At 38.8% G+C, this 25,296-nt stretch overlaps 1 protein-coding gene across 2 annotated transcripts in view; it reads right to left on the bottom strand.

The window, feature by feature from the left end:
- Positions 1-25,296, bottom strand: part of LOC136886350 (endoglucanase E-4) — a 386,731-nt gene that overhangs the window by 8,217 nt on the left and 353,218 nt on the right. For both annotated transcript variants that reach the window (XR_011019100.1, XM_067159089.2), the window contains exons 6-8: positions 21,985-22,147; positions 5,023-5,187; positions 1,844-1,983 (exon numbers count right to left, since the gene is read on the bottom strand). Coding sequence is in view for 1 of the 2 variants with exons in the window: in XM_067159089.2 (XP_067015190.1) it covers positions 1,844-1,983; positions 5,023-5,187; positions 21,985-22,147 (468 nt within the window). In the remaining variant the exon portion in view is untranslated. The remainder of the gene's footprint in view (positions 1-1,843; positions 1,984-5,022; positions 5,188-21,984; positions 22,148-25,296) is intronic.

The raw sequence follows: 25,296 nt of genomic DNA, 5'->3' as shown, positions 1-25,296 counted from the left end.
GCTTTGTCCAGCACAAATCTCACATAGAGTGAGTGGGATTTGAACCACAGAACCCAGCGGTGAGAGGCTGCCGACCTGAGTCACGGAGGCTCTTCTCAGTTATAATAATTTATTCAATTACAACTCAGAGAAATATATGAACAAAATTAAATCAAAAACTGTTCCGATAAAGTTTCAAAACAAATAATGAACTACAGAACTGATATGCCTATTATTAACTTTGCACAAAGAGAGCTCATTTAAAACCAAGTTGACCGATTGTTACTACGCAAATTTCTTAATGGCGTTATGCACTGTTGTCGAATAATCGTGGGGCAGAAGTTGAATGTTCTGCAAAATGTATGCATAATACGATCTCAGCTGCGCTACACATCAAGAAAGTATCATTTCCTATCTAAAATGTGATATTTTGGTAACAATTTTCATTGCAGGTGTTTTCTGAGGAGTGCGTCAGGTGGTGTGAGAGGCGGCTCTGCTGTGTTACGCTCAACACAATAAACTCTTGCTAGACGCAACCAAGTTGCAATTCTTCTACGTACAAATTGTAAAGAACAAACTATTTTGACCAATTCTATTAAACCACCCAGATCATTTCCGTGCAGAATGGCATTAAGCTAGATATACAACCTGTGACAATAAAGTTTGGTGAAAGAAGTGAGAACGGTCGATCCAGCAACATTGGTGACACACAAAGCTGCACCTGCATAGCAGCAGGTTTTCACCACCTGTTTTCAAAGTTGTTCTGCTGAGCATCGTGTGTGTGCCGTGTAAGACCTGTTTGACACAGTACGCGTTTAGTGCATTGGTTCTGAACTGCGAACAGGAACATGAACGACCAAAAGATCAATGTACAGTTTTGTTTTAAGCTTGGTAAGACACCGAAAGAAATGCATGCGATGCTGGTACGTGTTTATGAAGAACTGTCCTTGAAGTGTGTGTAGGAGTGGTTCGCCCGTTTTCAAGGAGGCTGGGAAAGTGTTTCTGACAACCCCCATAGCGAAAGACTGGCAACCACCGTCAGTGACGAAAACACTGAGAAGGTGAGGATATTAATCACGAACGATCGGCGATAAACTATGTGCATGATAGCGGATGAACTGCAGATTAATTCTGAATCTGTGCAACAAATTGTTACCCAGAAGTTAGGGAAGAGGAAAACACATTCTCGTCTTGTGCCACATCACTTGACTAATGATCAGGAGCAGGCAAGTTTAGAGGCTTCACAGAACTTTGTCAAAACTGCAGATGTGACACCAAATTTCTTGATCTGTATTGTCACTGAGGATGAAACCTGGTGTCTCAGGAACAACCCTGAAACAAAACGGCAAAGCATGCAATGGCATTCTCTGGGATTCCCTCGTTGGAAAAAAGTCAGCGCCAAAAAGTCACGCATCAAACTCGCTTTGGAAGGAAAGAAATTTGACTATATTCCTGACATCCAACGAAACATGACAAGGCTTTTGAACACCATCCCAAAGGGGGCTTTCTTGCAAAGTTTCCAGGACATGTATCACCGATATCAGCAATGCATAGTTATGGGAGGGGACTATTTCGAAGGACGGTAGGTCACTGTCGTGCATTGTTCATCTAATTTGTTAGTACAGGCCTATTCACCGAACTTTATTATCACAGGTTGTATGCTATTTTTTATTTTTTAGCGAGGAGTCTGTAGGACCCCTTATAAAGGCCTGGGCCCACCTGCACATTACACCCCTGCCAGGAGGGTGGGTACAACACTCATTGAAAGACCATCTTGACAGACTTTAGTCTTTATTTGAGAAGAGCATGTAGAGAAGAGAAGAAGGATAAATAATAAGTGAAGAATTTCTCTCATATGCTATACCTGGCAGCATGATACGGCTGTTTCGGAGGATTGTTCCCCATTCCAACAACAAAGCTTCGTCCCGAGTCACCCAGCATGTAGTTGATTTGACGACGAGCAAAGTCCAGGTACTTTTGCACGTTAATACCAGCCTCAGCAGCCTGAAAGAAATTAAGTAAATACATGGCTTATATCCAAGACAAAATTCTAAAGGAATTTAATTGTATAAACTTTTAACATCATCAGAATGGTCACCAGTCAGTGTAGAGGTCAACACCGACCCTACCTGATTTATACAAGCACAGAGTTGGAGGAAAGAGGAAATCCTGGCTATACTTGTATTCTCCATGAAGAAATTGGACGGAATTTAAAACTTCACTCCGTTTCCAGAAGCATGACAAATAGAACAATATTTAACAGTCTTCACAAGTTTAAACTATTCCTCCAGCAACCAACAGTTGTATTAAATATGGTTGGACCCACACCTGTTACAACTAAATTCGTCCAAGATTGAAGCTAAGAACATTTTAAACATAGATTTTCATTGCATTTGTTGACTGTGTTTTTATCTCAAGTTTTTTATGTATCACTGTGTTTGTATATGTCTTTCATCTTTTTATTATTTTAGCTGATGATGACCTCTAGGCTAGGTTGAAACATGCCCTATGTAGCTTTTTAAACAGACCATTTATCAAATGGCAAACATGTTAGAATTTCACCTTAGATATTTAAAGTCAATACGGAACTGAAATGAAGTTCATTACTTGTAATATATGTCTTATGTGCAAATCTGAAAGCAGCAAATGCTGAATGGCATGAACACAGTCTAAGAGAAAGAGTACAAGATGAAAATGAGTAAATTCAAAACAGGAGTAATAGGGTGCCGTCACACAAAGCACAGGATAGGATGACATGGATAGCTACATCAAACTAGTACATGTACAGATGATCCAAACATCAACATGCAAATCTGATATGAAATACAGGAGAGAGAATGTGAAAAAAATTATAGAAGTCTCATATAAACATTTCGCTACTGAACACTGATGTGACAATCCGGCTCGAGGGACCAGACGCTGGTCAGAGATGAAAATGATGATGATCTGGAATGTTCTGGAAGCAGAATCTGCGAGAATCTTCCGCTCGCCTATATAAAGAGCAAAGCTGAGGGAAGAGTCAATCAGTCCTGAGTAAATCGCAGGTGGGTACGAGTTAGTCACAAGTTATTTGTGAGTGTGTCAGCAAGTAGAGGGTCGGAAAGCTCTGCAGAGTTCAGTGCAGCATGTCGCCAGGTATCTTTTATATGAAGACATCGTATGACCTGGAGTGCCAAACTGACAGTTTTACACCCTTTAAAAATCCTGTTTGCTGGGATCTGGAGACCAAACCTCCATAGCCTACCTACAGAAGGTGTTTTATGCAATAAAATGAATTAAAACCTAACCACATCTCACTCAACAGAGTTCTCGTTTTTCTGCTACTGGGAAGAGCAAAATGTCTGTTGAAACTGAGGTACAGACGGTCTAAATGGCAAAAAATTAAAAAATCTCCACATGGTAGCTAAGGCCGTAAGACCTATCTGAGTTGGTGCGGCGCACAACAGATAGCAAGAAAAGAAGAGAAAATTAATTTCCAGATTGCTGACAGTGGGGTTTGAACCCAATATCTCCCAAACACAACCATTACAGCAATGTGACCCCTACTGAGTAGTCAAAATATTCAGTGGTGAAAGACATTTCTGGGCTATTATCATCATCATCATCACCACCACCACCTCTACCACCATCACCACCACCATGTTACTGGATTCTACATGTAAGGAGGAAGTCAGCTCCTGGACAAAACTATCTTTACACTGGTCTGTTCTCAGACCAACTTTGCTTTAAGGGAGTGAAAGCTGGGTGGACTCAGAACATAAGTTAGAAGTAACAGACATGAAAGTAGTGAGAATGATTGCCAGTACAAACAGGTGGGATCAATGGCAGGAGGGTATTTGGAATGAATGAATGAATGAATGAATGAATGAATAAATAAATAAATAAATAAATAAATAAATAAATAAATAAATAAATAAAGAGATAAAGACTTTCATAAATGAACTTGACTGATGAACTGATACACACAAACAAGTTTCGGTAGTGGGTCATGTTAGTCGAATGGAGGAGGAAAGGTTTTTCTTTTCTTTTTTTTCTTTTTTTTTACGTCACACCAACCCAGATAGGTCTTATGGCAACGATGGGATAGGGAAGGAAGAAAGCAATCATGGCCTTAATTAAGGTACAGCCCTAGCATTTGCCTGGTGTGAAAATGGGAAACCATGGAAAACAATCTTCAGGACTGCCGACAGTGGGTTTGAACCCACTATCTTCCAGATCCAAGCTCACAGCTGCGCGCCCTTAACCGCATGGCCAACTCGCCCGGTAACAGGTTATCTAGGAGAATAATTGTGGGTAGGAGAAGTACAGGAAGATCAAGACAATGATGGTTAGACTCAGTTTCTAATTATTTAAGGATAAGCGGTAGAGAACTAAACTAGTTATAAAACAGAGGATTGTGGAGGTGTTGGTTGCACGGTTCATGTCAAGTAGCTGTGAGCTTGCATTCAGGATAGGGTGGGTTTGAATTTCACTGTCAATAGCTCTGGAGATCGTTTTCTTTGGTTTTCCATTTTCATATCAGGCAGATGCTGGGGCTGTACCTTTAATTAAGGCCATGGTTGATTCTTTCCCATTCCTACCCCTTTCCTATCCCATCATCACCGTAAGACCTATCTGTGTCAGTGTGAGTTAAAACAGACAGAAAAAGAAAGAGAGAGAGAAACGATCTTCAGGACTGCTGACGGTGGGGTTTGAACCCACTATGTCCCAAACACAAGCCTACAGCTATGTGAACCATACTGTGTAGCTAGAATGTTCAGTAGAGAACATTTCTGTGCTCATACTTTTATAGCAGTGTCAAGAGTAGGTGATGGTGGTGCTATCAGGTTGCCTTTCTTTCAGATTGGTGTTATCAAGACTTTGACACTCTGATTCAGCTAGGTGCCCCATACTCCAAAATTGGGAGTCCCTATGGAGTCAGTTCAACAAACAGGGGATATCATGGTATTTGATTAACTTCTGAACTTTACTTATAATGATGATGACTGTTGCTTCGAACAGGCCAACCATCAACTGTCTACACAGCTAGGGACTACAACATACCTGAAGACAGACGAAGGCTACGTTAGCAGCATGACACAGCGTTCCATACTTGTCAATGTAAACGAGACCCTTAGGAGTCTTCTTCTGGTAATCTACAGTGAAATCGCAGAATGCCTGTGCAGCATCCAGGTATTCGCGTTGCTTTGTCAGTTGAGCCAGAAGAACCTGTAACGTAGAAATGTAATGAAATACATATTTCAAATGTTAGTTTAAAACAGCATGCTTTGATGAATATTGAATTTTCACGACCGCATTGTAATCGAAACAGACTTTCAACGTATTAGGTCGTGTTACGTACACGTAGTACGTGTTGAAGAGATGTTAAGTACAGAACAGTACAGAACAAGTACAGGTTGTGGGTTCGGATCCCACTGGTGTCCGGCTGGCCATTTTTGTTCTGTACTTAACATCTCTTCAACATGTACTACGTGTACGTAACACGACCTAATACGTTGAAAGTCTGTTTCGATAGCATGCTTTGATTTCATAATGATAATCAACAAGGGAGTGTATTATCACAGTCATAGATGAAATCCACAAGAGTATAAAACAGAAAATGGGAAGCAAAGAGACAAAGGCCTTGCTCTTTGCAGATGACACAGTAATACGGGGAGAAAATGAAATGGAAGCACCTGAACAAGTTACTGTATCGAATTGGGAGATAGAGGAATGTGGAATGAAAATAAGTGTGGAGAAGAGTAAGACTGCAGTGATGACGAGAGAGAATAGAGAAGGAAGAGGGAATATTGAAGTAGTAAGCAAAACAGGGCCCCAGGTACAGATGATATTAGGAATGAGCATATTCTCAAGACAGCGACAGAAACTATATCTATATGGACTGCTCTGCTTAATAAGTGTCTAGAACTAGGCAGAATACCAACACAATGGAAGAAATCCACAATAAAGCCTTTATACAAAGGTAAAGGAGACACAGATGACCCTAATTCCTACAGAAGAGTAGCCTTAGAGTTGACAGGCCTAAAATTGCTAACAAGAGTCCTGACCAAGTGAATAGAGGGAATGTTAGATCCATTGCTACCCGAGGAACAGTTCGGGTTTAGAAAAGGAAGGTCCACTATCAAGGCTATGGAAAATCTGCTAGGACACATCAAATCTACATTGGAAACACCAGGAAGAAAACTCTACGTGATATTTGTAGACTACTCAAAGGCTTTCGATTTAGTGAACAGGGAGATCCTAGTCAAGAAGCTGGAGAAATTGACTGGAAGATCTAACGGACGACGCTTATATGAAATATATTAGCGGAAAATTATGTACAAATGGATGATGGGATAGACGTATCAGAGTGGATACCACAGAAAATAGGGGTCCTCCAAGGAGATCCACTGAGTCCAATCTTGTTTAACGCCTTCACATGTGATGTAGGGGTAAAGATAAAAGGAAGTACCAATGTGAAAATGTATATCTACGTGGATGACATGGCGATTGCTTCAGAGAACATAGATGAACTGCAACGAACTATGGACTTACTCGTGGAATGAGCAGAATAAAATTAAATCTGCATAAATGAGGACAAAATAGAAATGATGATTTTCAGGAAGGGTGGTAAACTCGCGAAGGCTGACAAAATAATGTGTAGAGGATCGTGTCTAAGAAGAGTAAACCATTTCAAATATCTAGGACTAACTCTGCAAACAAGTGGGCATTGCTTCCGAATCCACATCAGATCCAGGATGATTGCTGCGATCAGAGCAATGAATGACATAGGGAATATTACCCTTATTGCAGTAGAGACAGCTATGCAGCTATTTAAGGCAAAGGTAATACCAGTGCTGACATATGGTCTCGAACTCATAGGAGAGTACCTTACTTATAAACAACTGGAGGATCTGGAGAAAATCAAGGCTTGCTACCTCAAAAGGGTCCTGGGAGTATCAAAGACAACACAATCGCGTTTGGTATATGAGCTAACGAGGGAAACATACCTGATAGAGGACCTTCGGAATGAGCTGATACTGCCAGTTAATGCGGCATACGAGAAGCTTCTACAAGATCTGAAAGCCAAGAAAGTGGAAATTTGGGATTCTTTCTACACTACTAAGGGCATGATGGACAGAAGGTGGATGGGTACAAATTACCAGCTGCGCCACATCGCTACAAGAATGGCGGTCCATGGTTTCCATTTTAAGTTGTGCTCAGAGAAGAAATTCCACGACCCAAGTGATCAGTGTGTGTGCAAGCTTTGTGGTCAAATCTGCGGGTGATATCATATACAGGAATGCTCCGAGAGAAAGTGCTCAATTAGTGAATTTGTGAAAGACTGATAGTGATCTCCGCCTGAACTAAGCAGGTATAGATGTATATATGTCATTTTATTCTTGTTTTATGGGTTATGGCCATTGGTTGCATTAAAACATTATTATTAATATTGAAGTAGATGGAAGACAATTAGAAGTTGTAGAAAGCTTCAAATGTTTGGGGAGTATACTTGCAGAAGATGGAAAAATAAACAAAGAAATTGGAAAGAGAATCCAACAAACCAATAGGTTTTACCAATGTGTGAGAGGTATGGTGTGGAACCGGGACATCCCAGAGAAATGCAAGAAAATTCTGTACTCTAGTATTACATACCAATTTTGACACATGGACAACAACAAAACATGATGAAAACAGAATATCCAAGCAGCCAAAATTAAATTCCCTAGAGGAATAATTGGGAGGACACAAAGGGATAAAATCGGAAATACAGGAATCTGAGGGAATTGGATTCACTAAACTGCAAGAAAAGACAGAGACAAGTAAGCTGAAATGGTACAGACACAAAGTGAGTATTTATGGAGAAAATAATAGGAAGACAACAAGGAAGGCCCAGAAGGAAGTGGATGGATACGGTGAAGTAGAGTATAGAGAAGAAAGGAGTAAAAGTAGAAGAAATATTGGAGGAAGAAAGAGAGCGGTGGAGAAACAAAAATCTTGAATGGCTTGATTCACAACCCGAACCAGAAGACTGGAAACGGGAAGTGAAGAAGAGGAATTGTTTTAAAATGTGGGAGTGAAAGGTGAAGAATACAGCAAAGTAAAATTGTCAGGGAGTGCTTTCCTTCCCCATAATGAAATTATGTTAGCTGTGGGAATCCACAAACTACACCCATTTCTGTCCATTAAAAAATAAATGTTGTTTGAATTGTGAAAGTCACCAAAGGCATTTGTACTCAATGATCATAAAAATTGAATGTTTATACACTACCCCTGAAAAAACAAGTTTCTTACTTTGCAACAGGCTCAGAACTAACAATAGAACATTATTCAACTGAGTGTTGCTTTATGGGAAACATACTATAGCACACAGAACATTTCTAAGGCCTCCCTTAAGAACGAGTTCAGGATGGGAGATTCATTAAAAAAAACAAATACCTGCAGAGTAACATCTTCGCTTTTAGAAATATATGTATCATTATTACCATAAAAAATTTCTACCAATTTTTCACTTCTTTCCACCCCTTTAAATGGCTTTTCCAGAAAAAAAAAAAATGTTTCTTCATTTTTAAAGGAGATTGCAAATACCAATTTTCACATCTGTAACATCTTCAGTTTTTGAGATATAAGTATCCCCATAGAAAGAATTCAACAAGTTTTTCACTTATTTTTACCCCACCCCCTTAAGTGGATTTCCTGAAAGAAAAAAATGTTTTTTTTATTTTGAAAGGAGATTCCAAGTACCAATTTTCATGTCTGTAATATCTTCAGTTTTGGAGACATACAGTATCACCATAAAAAATGTAACCCATTTTTCAGTCCTTTTCACCCCCTTAAGTGGATTTTCCAAAAAGAAAACAAAACACATGTTTCTCTATTTTTAAAGGAGATTCCAAATACCAATATTCACATCTGTAACATCTTTAGTTTTTGAGATATAACTATCCTCATAAAAAGAATTCAACGCCCTTTTCACTTCTTTTCACACACCCTTAAGTGTATTTTATGAAAACAAAAATATATGTTCCTTTATTTTTGAAGGAGATTCCAAATACCCATTTTCACATCTATAAACTGTCAAGTTTTTTAGATATACTCATTTAACCCCCCCCCCCCACTATTTTACCCCTTTAGTGAAGGAATATCCAAATATCCTTCCTTAGTGAGCGCCTGCACTGTGGTATAAATGTAGCCCCGAAATTTCATTTCTTTATGTCCAGTAGTTTTGGCTCTGTGATGATAAATCAGTCAGTCAGGACGTTTTATATATATATACACTAGCAATTACCCGCAGCTTCGCTCGTGTGAATTTTGTAATTTGATCGAAGTAATCGTTCCTCGGCATTGTACTAAGACATTAACTGAAAATTCCTAAAGTATAAAAACTCACCCAAAATTTGAGTTTCATTTACCCCATAAATTCTTTGTAAACCATGTTTGTGGTATTACCTTTTAGGGCTAAGACTACCATGCGACATAGAACTGTACATGTGAGAAACAGTCTTCTCTCAAGTCGAAAAAATAAATATGTTTCTTTATTTTTAAAGGAAATTCCAAATACCTATTCCCACATCTGTAACATCTTCAGTTTTTGAGATATGCATAAGTATCCCCATAAAAATAATTCAACCCCTTGATCAGTCCTTCCCCCACACCCACTCCCCTCAAAGTGTATTTTCCAAAAACAAAAAACAAAAGTACACGTCACTTTATTTTTAAAGGAGATTCCAAATACCAATTTTCACATCTGTAAAATCTTCAATTTTTATGATATAAGTATCCTCATAAAAATAATTCAACTATTTTTCATTTCTTTTCACACCCCGTTAAGTGCATTCTCCAAAAACAAAAAGGTACATGTTCCTGTACATTTTTAAAGGACTTTCCAAATACCAAGTTTCTTGTCTCTAACATGATAAGTTTTCGACATACAGTATACTGTAGATATACCGGTACTCATTTTAAAAATTCTCCCGCTTTCCAATTCTTTTCAGCCCCTTAACTGGATTTTCCAAAAACAAAAAAATACATGTTTAATTATTTTTAACCCAATTGCATCATTTGACGACCCTAGCTCGTCATAGTTACTCGTGGCATATGAATCAAATGACGAGCTCTGCTCGCGGCGATGCACAGCTGTACATCAATCCATATAGTTCAGTCAATAACCCACAGACGCCACTTGTATGCATTCTGAGCTGAAGTTTACACATGTGGCTTCGGTTTTTTCCCTTTCACGAGGTTCTCGCACACTTTCAGAACAAGAGATAAGAGAATCTTTTTTCACATAATTTCGCTCTTGTCAGTTGCCATCATGGTGTCAAGCAGATATGCTGGTGTTGATGAAGAAGGAATATGAAAGCTAATTGATAGTGTTTTAGAGAGTGATATTGAAGGCAGTGATGTTTGTGACGACGAAATAGACCCTGAAGTCCTTAGTTCGAGTACTAGCGATGCGTATAATAGTTCTGATGACACGGAAAGTGAAGCAAATAACGACGGTGTGCCGAGTCTTTCGAAACGAGCTCGTACCTCGGCACAGACTAACTTGACTGACTGGAACTGGACAAAAAGTGACAATAAACCTGTTGTACATAACTTTAGTGAATACAGTGGGGTTAGTGAAAATTTATTGAAAAAGTTTGATATGCAGCCACTATCTGAACTCTCAGTTTTTGTGAATACATGAACCCTTTGTTTGACAATATATCTGTCGAGACAAATTCATATGCAGCAAAACAGTTGAGCAATCCTGACAGAAAAAAGTTGAAAGACGATGACAAATGGTTTGAGACTACACCCGACGAAATTAGGGCATATTTTGCGTTAGTTATACTAATGTCACAAGTGCGAAAGTCAAGAATACAGTTATACTGGAGTAAAAACAGGTGCATAAACACTCCTATTTTTCGTGAAACCATGAGCAGGGGAAGATTTATTATAATTTCACGATTTTTACATTTTGTTGACGATGAACAAGTCGATAGTAGTGACAAACTAAGAAAGATTAGGCCTATAATACAACATTTCTGCTCCAAATTTTCAGAATTATATTTACCTTCACAAGACATTGCTCTAGATGAAAGTCTAATGAAATTCAGAGGCCGCCTTTCATATGTCCAGTGTAATAGGTCTAAACGTTCTAGGTTTGGAATAAAAATTTACAAAATTTGTGAATCAAGTTCTGGCTACTGTCTGTCTTTCAAAATTTATGTAGGTGATGATGTAATGGATCCAAGTCTGCCAGCGAGTACAAACGTCGTGCTCAACATGTGTGAACCCTTGTTAGGCCGAGGACATACATTGTTTTTAGATAACTCGTATTCTTCCCCAGATTTATTCAAAAGGCTACACGACAAGCAGATGAATGTAATTGGAACTGTTAGACAGAACCGAAAAGACATGCCTCGCGATATCAGTAAGACGAAACTAAAACGTGGAGAGTATGAGACGTGGGCTGCCAACAGTATGTTGTGTGTGAAGTGGAAAGATAACAAGGATGTTTGCTTTCTCACCACTAAACACAAATCAGCTGACATGACAGGGACAGGCAAACTCAGACGAGAGGACAAACCCCGCGGGAAGAAGTGATAAAGCCCAAGTGTGGCCTTGAATACCAGAAGGGGATGGGTGGTGTTGACCTTCAGGATCAGGTTACAGCTCTGTTCCCAGTCATGCGACGCACAGTGAAAGGATATAGGAAAATATTCTTTTACCTCCTAGATATGTGTATTTTCAATTCCTTCACTGTGTATCACAAGATCGCTGCTAACAGAAAGACGAGCTACACGGACTTCCGAACTAGCATTGCGCAGCAGCTACTAGAGACTGTTCAGTTGCCGGAGTACTCGGTTCGAGGTCGACCTTCAGCGAGCACCACCCCAACCAGATTACAAGCTAAATCATGGGCCCACTTTCCCATGCGTATTCCCCCTACAGAGAAGAAATCAAAAGTCACAAGAAGGTGTGTTGTATGCTACAGCCAGGGTAAAAGAAGCGAAAGTTGCTGGCAGTGCAAAAAGTGTGGCGTAGCTCTTCACTTAGAAGAATGTTTTGAGGTGTACCACACCCAGCAGACGTACTAAAATAGTGGCATTGGTAAGTTTATTACTTCTTTTTGAGTTTTTGAGATAAATGTATGTTACGGTGTAACGCAATTTACCCTACCCTGTGAACCTATTTTGAACTGGCAACTTCGCCGTAGAAAAAAACTTAATTATTCTATACGACTAAGCGTATGGTTTCCCTCGTACACTAAGAGTTTTAGTGATACTCATTGAACATTATTTATATGCCTTATTGTGGACTAATGACTACGTCAATACATTCTCGCAATTATGTATGGTGTGGACTGTTTCATTCCTCGTCTAATATGTGCTGCTACCTTCTGTCAATCACCCACAATAGAGTTCCCCTCCCTGCGCGCTCTTCTACCTATCGGAGCGCGGCTACTGCCTGAGGGAGCAAGCCTCGCCATTTTGGACTATCAACAGTTCGTTGTTGAGAGTCATGGAGTGCAGTTGCGTTAATGGGATTCTCAAGATGTTGGCGTGTTGTTGGAAAATAGACCCCGGCTGAGGGACCTGAGATATGGGTTTGAAACCCATTTTACTTCTTCTTCTGCATCGTCCCATTTTAAAAAAAGGTTTTAACTAATTCTGTCCTGGGAAACCAAACTCTTCTGTAAGCGTCTGAAGGTATGTGAGGATCTAACTCATCTTCGCTGAGCGTCTGCTTCACTCAAGTAAGTGGTTCATCATTTGGCAAGTTATATCCTGTGATTATGAAACTGCGAGGAAATTCATGTGATCCGTGTTTCGAAATTAACTATTTCATGGTGAAGTTTGTGAAATTAATATTTTTTTGGGGAAACTACAAACCGGACGGACGTGTGGTTATTTCTACTAAAATATCAAGCTTATAGGCATGTAAAGACTATGAAAATAAGGAGATTTACTTATTAACCATCATTTTCACCCGTTAATTAATCATGTAAATTCAAATTGTGTCGCGGCACTCTGTTGCCTTTATTCTGTGCGAGGTTTTGCAGTAGCATATAATTCTAGTTTCCTTGTTCTTTTTAAGGGAATCTTGTTTTTTTCTGTTGTTTCGGTATTTTAAGTTTAGTGTATTTCTAGCTTTATGTTGGGTTTCTCGCCTTGGTTGTGCCTTGTACCTTATTGGGGGACGCGGCGTGTTTTTTGGGTTGCCATGGCAACGCTTTTCTTTTGGGGCGAGATTGTTAATTGTTGCCGGTGGGTTTTGCGTGTTGGTTGTGTGACCTAAGATTACTGATGTATTTTCGACTGATGTGAAAGATTTCCCTATCCTCGCTTGGTCTCTTCTTGTTTTCCTCCTGTTTTTCTGTGTGATTATCGCTCGTGGGTTTAATTTTCGCCCTTGTAGTTTATTAATTGGGCTAGAGTTTTATGTTTCTGCGAAGCCTCATTTTGCTAACTATTTCAATTAAACTGATCAAATGAGTGGGTTTTCCCAAGGTTTAAACTTTAGTTTTAATTTCATTTTAGTTACGTTAACAAACGGGCCCGTGTACACTTTCTGTAGTCAATTTAAGTTTTTATTCGTATAATGATCTATAATAGTAAGGTTATCAATCCAAACCTTTTTTCTTGTAATGAATTTGGTGTTATGAATTAGAGCCATTTCCTTTTAGCTAATGAGTTCCATCAGTGTTATTACCTGATAGGTCTACGTTTTCAGTCTGTGTTATTCCTTTTTTTTTTTTTCACTGTTCATTTTCAAACTAAACAATTTTATTCTCTCAGATGGGACGATGTTAGTTTTGGTTAAATGATAAGATTTCATTCCTTGATTAAAATTTTTGAAAAGTTAATCAAGAGTTTTCTTTCATTATCCAATGGTTCAATGCCGGGACAAGGAATTTTATCCATTTCCTCTGGGTGATTTTATGGGTCGCATGGTAAGTACCTGGTTAGTGTAATTTTCTTACCTTGTTTCCGACTTTCATCTTGCTTTTGGTTCTGTCTATTTCACACCGATTCATAGGTTGTACCGACCGGTGTTTGTTTGCTAACCGCTAGTGTGGTGACTTACTGCGCTGGTGGCTTAGTAAAGTGGTAGCAGAAAGCTTTGGTTGTTTTTTTTCCTTAGGCGCGTTGGTAACCATTTTTTCCTTTTCCCCCATTTCCTGGTTAATTGTACTTGTGATGGCGTTGAAGCGCTGGATTATGAAGGATGACTGTGTATGGTAATTATATGCATAATTGTGAAAAGAAATGCATTCATCTTGTTTAAAGGTATTACCTTTTGTTTCATGTGATTATCTTCATGGAGTTCTGTGTCTTTCGCCTTCGTGGTGTTTTGGTGTGTTTCGGGTCATGTGTACAGTTGGTAGCTCTCCTCTACCAGCTGTTTGGTTCCGGTGTAGCTGCTTCCTCGTTTCCTGCTTCTCAGGTGACCTGTATCTTTTCCTCTCTTGTTTCTTCATAAATTGGTGAGTACGGCATTATTGATTTAATTTGGAATTTGGTGTATTATTGTAAACCTTGAAACTGTTGCTAGTATTTATATTTGGACACAAATCGATTGAGCTTGGGCTTTGAGCATGCTACGGTTTGCAGTGTGCTCTCCGTGATTCGTGTGACATATTTGTTTTGATATTTTAAAAACAACGTGTGTGTTCTCTATACTACTTCGGTGTGCATTAATTTTAATTTCTACTTGGTAAGCTCGTGTGATTTTATTCACCGTGTGAACTGCAGTTGGTTTTTGGTTTAAAGTATGATGTGATAGTTCGTGATCTGGGAACGCTTTATTATATTATTTGTCCTAGCATTGTGTTTTGATTCCCAGATTTAGTGTGGTGATTATAATTAGTGTTGTTTCCTGGCCTGTGTATTTGTCAAGGTGTGTACCTACATTTTATATGAGAAACTACTGTTTCTTAGTGTGTTCTGCTGTACTAGTACTGGCGTGTGAACGGAAATTTTACTTAACCTAAATTTAGGCCTAAGCATCGTGTGTCATTCATTTGTGCCACTGGTATTGTACCATCATATATCGGAAATTATCTTCTCCTAGCATCGTTATTACCTGGTGCCACGTATTTTAATTGTTTCTGGTGTAGTGTGATTTCCCTGGTGGTCGTGTTTTCCGTGCCCTTTGTGCATATGTATGTATAAAATCGACCTTGGGCTTGCTCGTACGGTTTTCATGCTAGCTCTGATTTTTCTAAATTAAGTGAAACCTAACCGGTGGTGAATTATTTATGCTGGTTTTGAATTTAATACGCTCTATTGTGTATCAGTAACCTTGGCCTGGCAACCTTATTTAACCATTATTGTTTTACGTTTTCATGCAGTGTCTTGTGGCCAGTTACGTCATTTACTGGTGTGATAGCTTGGCAAGCCTGTAATGCCTGTATTAACCTGTGTAGCATCTGTTTTGATTATTTATGGCCTGTTGATGTGATGGCTCTGCTTTTGTTGCGTGTTTGCTGATCTGTGCTAGCTGTGAGGTTGGGGTTTGCAAAATTGCATGAATGAAGTATTTCATTTTTACCCTGTCTCACGGTTGGTATGGATTGGCGAACTGCTGGGCAGAGGTTTGAGTCATTCACCCACCTCGTCCTTAATATTATGTGTTATGGGGAAAGCATTGGTTACGGTTGTATACGGTTAACTTGTGAACCTTTTACCTGCGATGTATGTGATAATGTGCTGTTGGAAACTACCTTTGGCCTAATTGATATCGTTCTTATGCTCGCCTTGCTTCCTTTGAAAATTTATTGAGATCTACTGTTGAAAATTGTTTAACTAACCTTCTATTTGATATGAGCAGCCATGTATTAGTAACTTTTGACTTATAATTATTTCTGAATTGTTTAAAATTGGTAACCTTTCTGGGCTACTTGAGGTTCGGTCATATTTTCTTGTGGTGATATCTTGACTGAGTATTGAAATTATATCTCCTGTATATTTTTGCTGGAGTTCTGGGGGCTGTCGTTGGTGATATGTTCGTGTGCCTGCTGGGCGATTGTTGGCCTATGCTGATTGTGGGGCTCGTGTTCGCCTATGGCGTGAATATGTACTATTCTTACCCTGTCTCGGTGTTGGTGTGGGCTGGTGAGTTGGTCAGGGGTCACTCGAGTTATTTCACCAAGGATTCTGTTTGTGTGGGGTTATTGTGTAGGCATTCGTTGTTGTTGAATTCTGTCTGTCGGTGACAGTGTGGATGTCTTGTTGACCCTCTGTCTGGACCTATTCAGGTCTTTACTAGTTCATCCGTGCTGGTTATTGGTTGCAGGTAGTCTTCTATTTCTAACGGATACCGTGCTCTCCTATTAATTTAACCTGTTCCCTTGTTGTAGTGTGGTCACTTAGTGTGTGGCTTTCCTCAAGTTTCTGGCTCATACATTTTGGTCTTGCTTTAGTTAACTTATGATTTCTGAAAAAGGTTGTCCTGTTAACCTCCTTGCGGTTAGGTCTGGTTCATGTGTGGATATTCTTAGGTGGCTAGTAGTTTCTTGTATGGTTTGTGGTACTCTGTCGTGGTCATAGTCTTCATAGAATTCCTATGTTCTGAAAATTTATAACCTATTTGTATTTAATTACATTCCATTTTGAGTTGTGGATTCCATCGGCCTCCCTACCATTTCTACTGTGTTGGATTGCTGTTGAGCTAATGTGATCTGTAGCCTGAGGATGGAAAAGCCTCTTAACCTAATAGGATTGGGTGCAGATCGGTGTTGGGTGATGATATTGGTACCAAGTATTTGTTGTTTGGGGTTTATATTTCGGAGTGGGCATGATAGTTTCGTAGCATGTCGTTGAGGGTTGTAAGTGTCCCTTTTTCCCTATCGAGGTCTGGCGCATGCGTGTTGGAGCTATAGTCATGGTTATTTTATGGTTTCTGCGTTGTGTTGTTGGCTCATTATGACATGTCAGGTATGGACTGGTTGTTGGTCTTATTATTGTACCTTGTGTCTTCGTAGATTTGGAAATACCCTTCGGTGTGGGTCTATTGCTCTGATGGAATGATTTTAACTTGTGTTATGTAACTTGTTGGCTCTGTGTGTCCTGGTTTCTTCACTTTTGGTCTCTCTGCGTTACCTGTTGACCCGACGTTATCTTGTGTTCTATTGGTACTTCTTGTTAAAGCTCAGTTAATGTTCACCTGTCACTCTTTGACATTTTTTTTTTCTCTCTTCAGTGGATCTAATTTGTCTTTTGACAAGGTTGTTTGGTCATCTTGCCGTTCTATGGGATTATTAATCTGGTATGGGACGGATTATTAGTTCATAGGCGGTACCGAAGTCGCCCAACTGTTAGATTATGGGGTCTGTATGTTGTGTTCCTTTATTCTTCATTATCGTTGAGCATTTGCTAACGACCTGCCATCTTTTCTGCCATGTATATTTTATTTTACCTTGTTTCCTGGTTGTATGGAAGGGTACCTGCTTAGCGGTGATGCGGCAGTATGAATCTGCGGATGTCATATATTATTAGCCCGGCTAGTTCCGAGGTCTTGTAAAAGACAACCGGTAGTTTAGGTTGCGTAGGTCATTGCTCTAATTTCCTGATGGTCACTTGGTTTGAGGTGGATTTCATCGCCTTTTCTTACTTAATCAGGTGTCCTGCGTGAAAACATGTTGTTGTGAATTCAATGAAGTTTGAGGATATGTGACTTCGGATTGGTTTTCCCTCCTGAATTTCTTTCATCCATTTTCTATTCCGTTATTCCTTGGTGTTATCGAAGGAACCATTATGTGTTTATTATTATCCATCCCAAAATTAATCTTGGCTTGGTATTGTTGTTGCTTGTTCGGTTGTTGATGACAAACATTTAGCGCGCCTCACCATCTTATTGAATCAGAAGTCTCCTTTCGTACTGCCAACGTTATCTTGTCTCGAAGACTTTTCCTCTAACCCTAGGATATTTTCATTTTCCTAGACTTGCCGTAGGTGTGTGATATTCTTGAATTGAAGTTATGTTTCCTCTCTGTTCTCTTATTTAATCAGGTAATGTGTTGTGATTGGGAATGTTGAACAAGTAAGGGGTGCAAATTTTACTTGATGCCTGTGATAAAGTCTTGAGAAATTTTAAAATCCATTAATTGCTCCCCGAGCGGTAGTATTGAGGTGGTTTGGTAAGTACATGTGATGTATGCCTTAACTTAGTGTGTCACCAAGTTTAGTGTTCTGGTGGGTACTGTTATTTAACTTAGCGTTGTGAATTTTTGATATTGTGGTGACGTTAACTGGTAACGGACTTCCGCTGAGTGGTGAATCTGTAATTGATTATTGCACTGCTGATTGAATCTGGTGTCGAAATTACTATTTTCTAAAACTTGGACGTGTGCACTCATTTAAGTGTCGTTCATTCTGTATTGATGGAATTTGGAGAGTTACTTATGTTTGTGGGGTTTACTCTTGTACTACTTCGTAGGCTAACCTATGCTCTTATGTGGTATGCTTTGGCTCTGGCTCAGTCGATTGTAGTTTGAAATTTTAAATTTAAATCTGTTACTGTAATTGGATCTTAGTTATCCGTTAAATGTATTCACCAATTTTAACTGTTTTTCCCTTTGCTTTCCTTCTTGCTCCTCGCTTCCTGTTTTGCTGTTATGACAATTTTGATTTTGATTTTGGAGATGAAACAAGAGGCTGTATTTCTTGATAATCTAGAGAATATTTATTTCCTAACCTGTAATAAAGTACTTAATCTTAATATTCTTTAAACGGGTGAATTGTAATATGTAACAGGCTTTACTAGAAGCGCACTGCCTAAAGAGTGTAAATTCAGCTAAACCTAGCTGTTTTAGACGTTAGGTAAATGGAACCCTGTTTGAGGGAAGCGTGATCTGTTTACTAAACTGTAGCCACCACAAACTTGAACTGAAGTGAGGATTGTGATATTAAAATGACTCAAGGTCGGTGTGTTATTGTTATGCATACATGAAGTCGTCATTTGTGGTCTCTATCTAATGTGGACATGATTTGAAATTTAGCTTACTTCTTGACCACTAAACTGAACTGGAAGCTATATCAGTGAATACACTAGGCTTCGGGGGGAGAGGGCTGTTACGGTGTAACGCAATTTACCCTACCCTGTGAACCTATTTTGAACTGGCAACATCGCCGTAGAAAAAAACTTAATTATTCTATACGACTAAGCGTATGGTTTCCCTCGTACACTAAGAGTTTTAGTGATACTCATTGAACATTATTTATATGCCTTATTGTGGACTAATGACTACGTCAATACATTCTCGCAATTATGTATGGTGTGGACTGTTTCATTCCTCGTCTAATATGTGCTGCTACCTTCTGTCAATCACCCACAATAGAGTTCCCCTCCCTGCGCGCTCTTCTACCTATCGGAGCGCGGCTACTGCCTGAGGGAGCAAGCCTCGCCATTTTGGACTATCAACAGTTCGTTGTTGAGAGTCATGGAGTGCAGTTGCGTTAATGGGATTCTCAAGATGTTGGCGTGTTGTTGGAAAATAGACCCCGGCTGAGGGACCTGAGATATGGGTTTGAAACCCATTTTACTTCTTCTTCTGCATCGTCCCATTTTAAAAAAAGGTTTTAACTAATTCTGTCCTGGGAAACCAAACTCTTCTGTAAGCGTCTGAAGGTATGTGAGGATCTAACTCATCTTCGCTGAGCGTCTGCTTCACTCAAGTAAGTGGTTCATCATTTGGCAAGTTATATCCTGTGATTATGAAACTGCGAGGAAATTCATGTGATCCGTGTTTCGAAATTAACTATTTCATGGTGAAGTTTGTGAAATTAATATTTTTTTGGGGAAACTACAAACCGGACGGACGTGTGGTTATTTCTACTAAAATATCAAGCTTATAGGCATGTAAAGACTATGAAAATAAGGAGATTTACTTATTAACCATCATTTTCACCCGTTAATTAATCATGTAAATTCAAATTGTGTCGCGGCACTCTGTTGCCTTTATTCTGTGCGAGGTTTTGCAGTAGCATATAATTCTAGTTTCCTTGTTCTTTTTAAGGGAATCTTGTTTTTTTCTGTTGTTTCGGTATTTTAAGTTTAGTGTATTTCTAGCTTTATGTTGGGTTTCTCGCCTTGGTTGTGCCTTGTACCTTATTGGGGGACGCGGCGTGTTTTTTGGGTTGCCATGGCAACGCTTTTCTTTTGGGGCGAGATTGTTAATTGTTGCCGGTGGGTTTTGCGTGTTGGTTGTGTGACCTAAGATTACTGATGTATTTTCGACTGATGTGAAAGATTTCCCTATCCTCGCTTGGTCTCTTCTTGTTTTCCTCCTGTTTTTCTGTGTGATTATCGCTCGTGGGTTTAATTTTCGCCCTTGTAGTTTATTAATTGGGCTAGAGTTTTATGTTTCTGCGAAGCCTCATTTTGCTAACTATTTCAATTAAACTGATCAAATGAGTGGGTTTTCCCAAGGTTTAAACTTTAGTTTTAATTTCATTTTAGTTACGTTAACAAACGGGCCCGTGTACACTTTCTGTAGTCAATTTAAGTTTTTATTCGTATAATGATCTATAATAGTAAGGTTATCAATCCAAACCTTTTTTCTTGTAATGAATTTGGTGTTATGAATTAGAGCCATTTCCTTTTAGCTAATGAGTTCCATCAGTGTTATTACCTGATAGGTCTACGTTTTCAGTCTGTGTTATTCCTTTTTTTTTTTTTCACTGTTCATTTTCAAACTAAACAATTTTATTCTCTCAGATGGGACGATGTTAGTTTTGGTTAAATGATAAGATTTCATTCCTTGATTAAAATTTTTGAAAAGTTAATCAAGAGTTTTCTTTCATTATCCAATGGTTCAATGCCGGGACAAGGAATTTTATCCATTTCCTCTGGGTGATTTTATGGGTCGCATGGTAAGTACCTGGTTAGTGTAATTTTCTTACCTTGTTTCCGACTTTCATCTTGCTTTTGGTTCTGTCTATTTCACACCGATTCATAGGTTGTACCGACCGGTGTTTGTTTGCTAACCGCTAGTGTGGTGACTTACTGCGCTGGTGGCTTAATGTATACTCATAAGAATAACTCAACTTCATCTTCTTGACTTCTTTCCACACCTCTCCCGCCTTAAGTGGACATAATACCAATTTAATGGTCCGTTATTGGACATTACAAACCTTCCAGCCAACTCATTCCCGGTTGCCTGTGTTTCGCCCCTATATGCTAAGTTGAGCTCATCAGTTGGTACTCAGCACACCCACCAAGACGCATGGCCAGTGCATACCGTGTAGGCCACTGCATAGGCCACTTGTAGTCACCAGCAGTGCCAATGCACTATGACAGACAATTACGAAACGCTGGCAACCAGGAATGAGATAGCTGGAAAATTGATAATGTCCAATAACGGACCATTTGTATTGGTATTATGGGAAGGACTGATCAAGGGGTTGAATTCTTTTTATGGGGATACTTATATCTTAAAAACTGAAGATGTTACAGATGTGGGGATAGGTTTGGAATTTCCTTTAAAAATAAAAAATAAACATGTATTTACTTTTTCGACTTGAGAGAAGACTGTTTCTCACATGTACAGTTCTATGTCACATGGTCGTCTTAGCCCCAAAAGGTAATACCACAAACATGGTTTACAAAGAATTTATGGGGTAAATGAAACTCGATTTTTGGGTGAGTTTTTATACTTTAGGAATTTTCAGATAATGTCTTAGTACAATGCCGAGGAACGATTACTTTGATCAAATTACGAAATCCACGTGAGCGATGCCACGGGTAATTGCTAGTGTTTGATAAATTTCGAAGTTTCTTGATGTGATTTAAGAAAGAACTAGGTAAACAAATAATAGGGAATATGTCACATGGATGACAGCCCTAAATGCACATTAGTGGTGATTTATTTATTAATTAATTGACTGATACGCACACAACACTGTTCTTTACGCAGTACTGCTAATGTTGAGATGGGACTTAAAGTTGTCACAAGAGACTAAGAAAGAATATTAAGGAAACTGGAGCACACTTTACTGAAATTCACATTTATACAGGCAATATGTGATTTCTCACCTGGACACCAGCCACCTTCTTGTTGTAAAAGAATTCATTAGGTCTCTCCTTGAGACGGAACTTGGAGTAATGGTGCTGAGCTTCATCCAGGTACTGACTCTCATTGGTCGCCTTGTACAGCCAAGCTGCAGCCCATGTCAACTCATCACCATAATCTGTAGACCTGTCAACAGATTGTTACCCAGAAATTAATAAGCGATCATCAGAGACCACTTTTAACAATATATATATATATAATTTAACCACCTAATCAATACAAAATATTATAATCTACAAAGATTGATTGATTAATTAATTAATTAACTAATACAGAACCGCAGCTGAGGCGAGGCTGAGGGCTCGGCTGGCAAGCTATTGCTTCCCACCAGCCGGGCAATAGAAGAGCAAGCTAGCCTGACTGCCCGATAAATTATAATACACTTTAAAACCATTCACCCATGATTAGAATTTTGGCATCCCAATAAGGGATGTTTTGAGAATTTACATACTCATGTAAGTGAAACAACGCTTCGTCTGAGAAGAGAATGAGATTAGGATCAATTTCTCCGTAATGCACTTAATTTAAAATCCACTCACTAAATCTAATCCTACACACAGGATCACCCAGTACATTTATAGGGCTTTAACTTAAGTAAGTTCGTAGCCCTTTGTATGGAACCATAAGAAATTCCTGTTTGCTGAGAAGATTTCTCAGAAGAATTTTTCAGGTGTTGTCCAATGTCTTCATGAATTTCTTCCATTAGCACTGTATATTGCCTTCTTTGCTTCTTAGCATTAATATTTCACATTTCATAAAATTTATTAACCAATCTATGGGCCGTTCCATAGCTTGGAACTCTAACATCTGGGAATCTATCTTGAAATAATCTCTTAAGAGCACGAGCAGATTATGTATGGAGATATGAATCATAAACACTCAATGTGGAATAGAATTATAAGGCCCATTATTCTGCTTTTACAGCCTCACTGAACTGCTTCATACAATCATTTTCTGGTCATCTCCTTTGATAAGTTTTCTTTCCCAGTAGCTTTTCATTCGTTCTGATCTTTTCTGTAATTCCTTGTCTGTAAATACCCTTTTCATTGTAGTCAATTTTTGGTTTAAGTCTTCTTCTTTCTTCGATTTTGCCTATGTAAGGACCACGGAAAGTAACCCTGTGCATTCATTTTAATCCTTCTTTTCTTGACTTCCAATAGTTCTTCATCCTTTAACTTTGCTGTTTCCTCCTCTCGTGTCCAGATGTTGTTATTGTCTTTCCTCTTTTCCTTCTCCTGGAAATCCTTGAAATTTTGTATCAATCTTCTGAAAGTTGCTCTGTCTTGTATTACATCATCTGTTTTTCCCACCTCTGTCAAGTATTTTTTTTTACTCCTTGGATCCACTGGTCACCATTTTTGCTCTTGTAAATATGGTTAAACACTTGTTTTGTCAGTCTACTGTTATCTATCCTCATTATGTGACAAAAAATGTAATTCTCCTCTTTCTGATCGTGTCTAACAGCCTTTCATTTTCTTCATCCTTGTATACCTTTTTATTCCTCCTATGTCTAAACTCTACTTACTTCATTTTCAATGGTCCCCAAATTTTCCTCAATATTTTCCTTTCTTTTTTCTCTCTATTTCACCAGCTTTCATAGAGAACATGCATTCTGTGGCTTACAGACTCTCTAGTTTGATTACTGTGTTGTAGTGTTTGATTTTAGTTTTCCTTGAGAGATTCTTCTTATTGTAGGTATCATTCATGAGTTGGTATGCTAGTTGTAGTTTTTTCTTGCTCTTGATCTGTTTGCTTTCTTATAGAGTCCTTTAACCTGAATTATTTCACCTAGGTATTTAAATTTATTAACCCTTGTTGATTTTCCCTACCCTGTTTTTAGCGCTGTGGGTGAATCCCTAATATTTGACATGAATTTAGTCTTCTAAAAAGACATCTGAAGTCCAAGTTTTCCTGCTATTTGTTTCAGAAGGTTGATTTCCTCTAAGGCAGTCTCTATACTTTCAGAGAGGATTGCTATGCCATTAGCAAAGGCGTTAAAGTTTACACCAACCCCTTTGTGCTTTGAACCTAATCTTATCTCTTGCTGGAGTCCCCTTTCTTTAAGTCTTTCTTCCCATATTCTTATTACCTTTTCCAGGACAATACTAAAAATAATCGGGGAAAGCCTATCTCCCTGCCTGAGATTCAAATTCATCTGAGATCTCTCCCATAAATTTCACTCTGAACCTTGTTTCAGTCAGAGTTTGGCTAATTATATTGATTGATGTTTAGTAGCAAAATTCTGTCCACTGAATGGTATGCTTTTTTGAAGTCCGCAAAAAACAGTGCAGTTTTTGTTCTTTATAACCCTGTTTTAGTTCTATAGTTTTCAGGTTTAGAATATGTTCTGCACATGATCTGCCTTTTCTGAACCCACTTTCGTATTCTCCAATTTGTTTGTCTATTATTGGTTCAACTCTATTATGAAGAGCTTTTGACACTATTTTATATGTAACTGCCACTAGGGAGATTCCTCTGTAATTGTCGACATCTGTTCTGTCACCGTTCTTATATAATGGGTGTATCAGTGTGTTCTTCCAATCATCAGGGATTTTCTCCGTTTGCCAGATTTCTTGTATTATGTTTGTCATTTCCTGTCTTGCTTGACTGCCTGCTTCTTTCCACAGTTCTGAAACAATCAAATCTTCCCCTGCAGCCTTATTGTTTATCAGACTTCGGATTATGTCATATTTCTTTCTCATCTGGTGGGTCTAAAGGATTTAGCTTTTGTGTGTGGTTGACTGAATTCTAATCTTTTTACAGGTTCTTCACAGTTCAGTAGTTTTTCAAAATAATGTGCCAAAATTTCACAACTGTCCTTGTTGTTTAGTCCAATTTTTCCATTTTTGTCTTTAAAACCGAAACTGGTTGGTTGATACTTTGTTGTTTCCTCTTTGAATGTTTTGTAAAGTCTTATTTCTTAAGTCTCATTTGTATGTTTTTCTATTTCTTTCAATTTTCTGTTTTGTTTTGAAAATATATACTGTATATTTTGTGTGGCTATTTCTCACCGAGTGCAACCCTTGTAAGGCAGATCCTCCAATGAGGGTGGGCGACATCTGCCATGTGCAGGTAACTGCGTGTTATTGTGGTGGAGGATAGTGTTATATGTGGTGTGTGAGTTGCAGAGAAGTTGGGGACAGCACAAACACCCAGCCCTCGAGCCACTGGAATTAACAATGAAGGTTAAAATCCCCAACCCAGCCGGGAATCAAACCCAGGATCCTCTGGAAAAAAGGCCAGCATGCTAACCATTTAGCCATGGAGCCGGACTG

This window comes from Anabrus simplex, chromosome X (assembly GCF_040414725.1).
Source record: "Anabrus simplex isolate iqAnaSimp1 chromosome X, ASM4041472v1, whole genome shotgun sequence".
Classification (NCBI taxonomy): Eukaryota; Metazoa; Arthropoda; class Insecta; order Orthoptera; family Tettigoniidae; genus Anabrus; species Anabrus simplex.
This window is presented reverse-complemented; position numbering and strand designations above follow the sequence as displayed.